Below are 5,613 nucleotides of genomic sequence, written 5' to 3'. Positions count from 1 at the left end.
CCACTCCAGGAGGGAGGTAAAAAAAGCTTCCCAGGCCCCCATAAGCAACCCAACACAACTCTAAGCTTCAGATGCTGGCAAAGTCAGTGCGCACTGCCATTAGCACAGTTAGTAGAAAGGCACCCACTACAGCAATCGATTCTGACATGTTGTAACCATATGGCAGTAAGTGAACATAGAGGCACAAGATAGTACTGTAGGTGGGTGGCAGGAAGAGATCAAACATTCACATTGCAAACAGGAGCAGATGCATGAAGATGCTCCATCAATGGTGCATGGTGAGAAAACGCATGAAGTGCAAGGTTCAAACATGGTACTACAAGTGATAATTGCACCAGCTTGCCACATTTACCTCAAGCTTGCCGTCACACCCTTCTGTACAGTACACACAATTGGTCAGCATGGGAGGTAGGAGAGGATTTAATTGCCTAGGGGCAGTAAGCCTTAATGTCTAACTGCCTTCTAAAGCCCATAATTGCCTCTCCTGCAAAGAGGACTAACTAGATTTGATATAATGTGAGCGGACCATTTAGTTGCGCCCTCATGCTACACAACAATTAGTTAGATTTTGATCTGTGAAATTAACCCAGTTTACCTTGTTTGGCCAGCCTAAAGCAGCACCATTACAAGGGATTAGGAGAGCCGCCACCTGAACTGGTTCTAGAAGAAAAAAAAATATATATATATAGTTTGTGTAACTGGTGTTCTGATTCTCTGCCTATAACGTGGACCTAAACTAAATTTTTTTCCTTACATAAAAGAAGATTGCAGCAAAAAAGACAGAATAGGAGCGCAGAACATCCTGGAAAGAAAAAGAAAATTGCCGATCTCACGCAGTGCAGTGTGAACAGTACTATTTTTTACCCATCTACGTCACCTGATCTTGTGCCTCCGCAGTGCAAAATTAGGTGACATGGGCAGAGGGCCAGAGAGGTACAAAAAAAGTTGGCAGCGCCTGGCGTTTCCTCCTCGACACGACAAAGGGGATTCCAGTATGACGCAGAACCTGATCCAGAAAACGTTTGGAGGGATCGACAGATCTGCTATAGTAAAGGGGAGTGGATTTTATTTTTAGTTTACTTTCGCTATATTACCTTCTAAAATCACGGACCAAGAATGGGTATACAGTTCAGGCGTTCAACCAATTGCCACAGTTACTTGTATGCTTGTTGCAACACACCAATAGATAACATTCTATCCAGGCAATCTGCATTCTTTCTCCAAGCTGGCCCTGCAATAAACTTGGTGATAAGTCCACTTTAACATTTTTTTTTAATCTTACAATTGCTTGAAAACAAAAAAAGGACAAGACTCAATTCAAACATTCTCAAAAGTGCTTTATATTCATGAGAAGATAAAAAAAAATACATTGTACACAGGGTTTTGGAAAGGCAAAGTTATGCTGCAAAGAGAACACCTGAGGGGGCCACAGACGGGAAAGGAGAAAACTTCATAGTGCAAATAGAGAGGCAGCATCTTAGTGCTGAGAGTTAACCTTGAGTGAGTGATAAACATGAACTGTCTGTGTTGCCCACAGTCTCCTTTTATTTTATCAACAGCTGGAATGTGGTTGGTGCAGCCTGAATGGTGGCCCTGGCTAACACAGACAGTTCTGAAACACAAACATAGTGGATATTTCAGGGTACAGGGCAAACAAAAGTTACAAGGGACAGATTTACACTTACTGCACAAATAGTGTGATTCTTTCCAACAGGTAAAGTGTAATAATAACCCATATAAAAAGCCAGCAAGTTCAGAAATAGTGTTAAAACTTCAGACATTAAACTAGTCAGTGAGTATGATCACATGCTTGGACAATCAAACAAAATGGTGCAGCCTGGATCTCTCCTCCTGGGGTGAACTACAAGTACCAGCATACTATGCTTCCTGGCACAGCTGGCATGTCTGAAGTAGTTCTGCAATGTCTAGAGTGAAAAGGGCAAACCATTAAGGAAACCAAACTTTGTGACAAATTGTAGGAATTCCCAAGTAACAAAATTAAGTTGAAAATGTGACTCACAAATAGGTGTATGCAAACCCAATTTTTTTTTTTTTTTTTTTTTTTAATAGGTTCGTCATCGTGTCTTACTTCTTACAGTCTTCCCAAGCATGTTTTTTTTTGTAAATGCGGTACAAAATAAACACATTTGCTTAAGGAAATGGTGTACAATGAGGCACGTTGCCAAACATATTGGCAACATGGCAAAATTGTGAAAAAAAAAAATGTATATTGTAGGGGTTCAAATGCAATAAAACATTAAACAGTAACTGACTTTAAAATACAATTTTACCAAGAAACCTTTCAGTCTAATCCGGCCTATTACACAATACCCATTTCAGGAGGCAGCAGTTAGTCATGTTGTTAGGGGAATAAAAACTGAGCCAAAACCCAATCTCTCCATTGCTCCTCCCATATACATTCCCCTTTCTCATCACACTACATGTTACCATCTGGAATTGGACTGTTATGGTCTGTGTTTCATATCAAGAAAAATATAATAAGCAATACACTTTGTTGAATACACAATTACATTGACAAGGCAGCAAATTTCAAAAGGCTTGTGATAAATTTTAACACCTGCTCTTTGCTCCAGGTTAAACACCGGCATTGCCTTTCCCAAATTCCTTAAAAGTAGCGATCTCTGGGTTGGATGAGGAAGGACTAGTAAGCGAACCTCCTGTCCTGGGGGTAGCCAAGCTTGTCCAGGCTTGGGTTAATGGCATACTGGATCATTGGTGGAGGACCACACATCAAGATAAGGACATCGTCCCCAGGAGGTGGCATGAACGACTTAATCATGTCCTCATTGACAAATCCTTGGCTGTAATCCCACTCTGCAATAAAAAAAAAATATATAAAAAAATAACATATTTATTTCTATCCATCCATCTATCTGCAGTGTTAGTTACTCTTTTTACAAAGTTTTTTTCCCATTTGTTTGCAATATAAAAAAACAAAAAAAAACAAAACAAAAAAAAAAAAAACACACAAATACCCACTCTAGGAAGAACCAAGTACCTAGCAAAGCCCCACCTTACCCCAGCATGTCATAGGCCTCTGCTCTTTAATTACTAACTGTACTGATCTAGCTCCTGCATATGCTTTCAAGTAGTTTCCAGAGAAGATGTAAATAATAAAACGGTCCCTTAAAGCGTACTTGAACTTAACATTTTTACTTTGTGTAAATGGTATTAATTTTTAAGTGCAACACCCTCTTTTGATCAAGACTTAGTGGGATTCTTGGGCATGCACAGAAGGGGCATTTTTTCCATCAAGGGGAAAGAGATGCCGATCTCACTCATGCGCAGTGAGATTGGCTCTTTTTTTTCCCCTTAACAGCAGCTACGCCACCCAATCTCACACCTGCGCAGTGTGAGGTCATGTGACGTAACAAGAAGATGAAAGAGAAGATAAGAGGATGGTGGCGCACAAAGTTTCCAAACGCAGTGGAATTTCAAGACGGCATGGGAACCAGATCGTGGGAAGGACCAGTGCCATCCAGGGACCATCAGGATAAAAGGCAAGTAATTTTTTTTTTATTTTTAGTTTAGTTGCACTTTCAGGACATCATATTTAAGGGTTGCAGGCAGCAGCAGTTTCAGGACTTTTGGGATGTCTTTACAGGGGAGAATTTGCAGGTAAAGAACTTGCATAAAATGTGCCATATAAATGCACACAATCTTTTAGGTATATTGTTGCTTAAATGAATACTCTTCCACTAGTCTTTCCTTAGCTTGCTTTGGCTGTTCACCTATCCACACAGCCAGGACTAAAATTTTCAGCAATACAGGAAAGGAACTGATGAAAAAGTAATAATTTTTAGTGGAATGGGGTATTCAACATGACCATTAGAGTGCATTACACACACACACAAAGCATGGCTAAACAATAAAAGCAATCCTTTAGGGCCATCAAATGTTTGTTAGAACTTAAATTAGTTTATATAGTTTAACCAAGGCCATAAGGAGATAAAGACTTCTTACTCTCAGGAGCGCGGTCCAGTGTGTACCACAGCTTCAAGCGGGAGCCATGATTAACCTGGATTTCCTCTAACTCATTGCGTAAAAGGATATCCTTCTCTGTCTGCAAACACAAAACAAACATGGTAATGAATATTGCTGCCAAATAAACACTATAGCTTGAATAATGATATGTCAAATCCTATAGCCAAAATTTAGAAAGCTAAAAAGCACAGCCATAAGGTGAAATGTAATAACCTAACCCCCAGCACTTCCTATCACAATACAGACTTTCTGAAAGTCAGACATGAGCCATCTCTATATGTCCTGCAAGGTGTTGAAGGTGGAATATTATTATTAATATTATTATTATTATTATTATTAAACAGGATTTATATAGCGCCAACAAATTACGCAGCGCTGTACATTAAATAGGGATTGCAAATGAATATGAATGTGGGGGTGGTTATACTTTGAATTCTTTCAGGAAACTGTGTATTGCACAGGACACATAGGAGGTGGTGGGGAGATTGCAGGGCAAGACTAAGCTAAAAAATGAATGCAGCATACTGATTTCATGTTCTATATGGCAACTTGTCAATAATATTAAGTTTACAAACCTGGTTAGCAAAGAGCAGATAGCATACTGTATGGTCATCCTTGTCCTTTATGATAGCACGGATGAGCTGTAGCATTGGTGTTATTCCTAAAAAAGCAAAGAGAAAGAAGAGGTCAGAGTGGGATAGGGAAAAAGGAAAAGAGATCACAGAGAGGAGAAACAGAGATGGAATGGAAAAGTAAGTAGGGGGTAGAAAATGGTGGGAGATAGGCAATGAGGAATGAAAAGAAAAGAGCAGAGGTGAGGGGAGATGAGATCAGGAAGAGGGTGGTCAGAGACATAGAATTAGGTTTACAGTACAGAATAAAGTATTAGACTCTGTCCCAGGTACAATAAAATTGCAAAAGCCTCCACCGAACATTATTGTAGCAACCACAGTCTCAATTTCATGTCAGGACAAAACACAAAATGGATAATTTATTTGGCTATTAGTGTCAATGTGAATATCATACAAACAAGGGCCAAACTCCCTTATCTTGGTCGTACCTGTTCCCCCAGCGATCATTCCCAGGTGCTTTGCCTTCTTTGTAACTGGTGCAGATTTTTTGTCTGCTCGGATCTGGAAACTTCCTGAAAAATTTAAGTCATCGTTTTTTATAAAAATAAATAATCAGAATTCTTTGACTGAAGGTCATTTAAATAACATTATATGACAACTAAGCTAAATATATGTAAAAGCTGCAATAAGGGTATTTAGTAACATAAGCACAGGTTGGACACAAGTGTACACACTCATGGCAGTGTTCAGACAGTAGCTGAAAGAGCCAGACTGCCAGGAAAGTGGCATTTTCAAGAAAGAGGTCAGCAATGACAGCTGCCATTTCCTCAGGACAGATTTACTTTAATCAGACGATGGCAATAGAAATACAATGTACACACTGTCCCTCAGTCAAATGGTCACTCATTGAATTTTAAACAGCCCAATATTTAACCCCCTAACCGCTAAGCCCGTAATTTCTCGCACTAAATATTTTTGCTCTTTTGGTTAACCCCGTATTTTTTCGCCTACACTAAAATCCCCACTTACCTGGTCC

The 5,613-nt window shown here is 39.6% G+C and overlaps 1 protein-coding gene across 1 annotated transcript in view; it reads right to left on the bottom strand.

The window, feature by feature from the left end:
- Positions 1–1,320: 1,320 nt before the first annotated feature.
- The window catches only part of CYB5R3 (cytochrome b5 reductase 3), a gene marked incomplete in the record, with an annotated part of 16,614 nt that continues 12,321 nt past the window's right edge, over positions 1,321–5,613 (bottom strand). The window contains 4 exon segments of the mRNA XM_072400122.1: positions 1,321–2,835; positions 3,985–4,084; positions 4,581–4,666; positions 5,066–5,149. Of these exon segments, the coding sequence (XP_072256223.1) occupies positions 2,663–2,835; positions 3,985–4,084; positions 4,581–4,666; positions 5,066–5,149 (443 nt within the window).

This window comes from Pyxicephalus adspersus, chromosome 2, assembly GCF_032062135.1.
Source record: "Pyxicephalus adspersus chromosome 2, UCB_Pads_2.0, whole genome shotgun sequence".
In the NCBI taxonomy this organism is placed as follows: Eukaryota; Metazoa; Chordata; class Amphibia; order Anura; family Pyxicephalidae; genus Pyxicephalus; species Pyxicephalus adspersus.
Note: the sequence above shows the minus strand (reverse complement) of the source record. Positions and strands in the feature narration are given on the sequence as shown.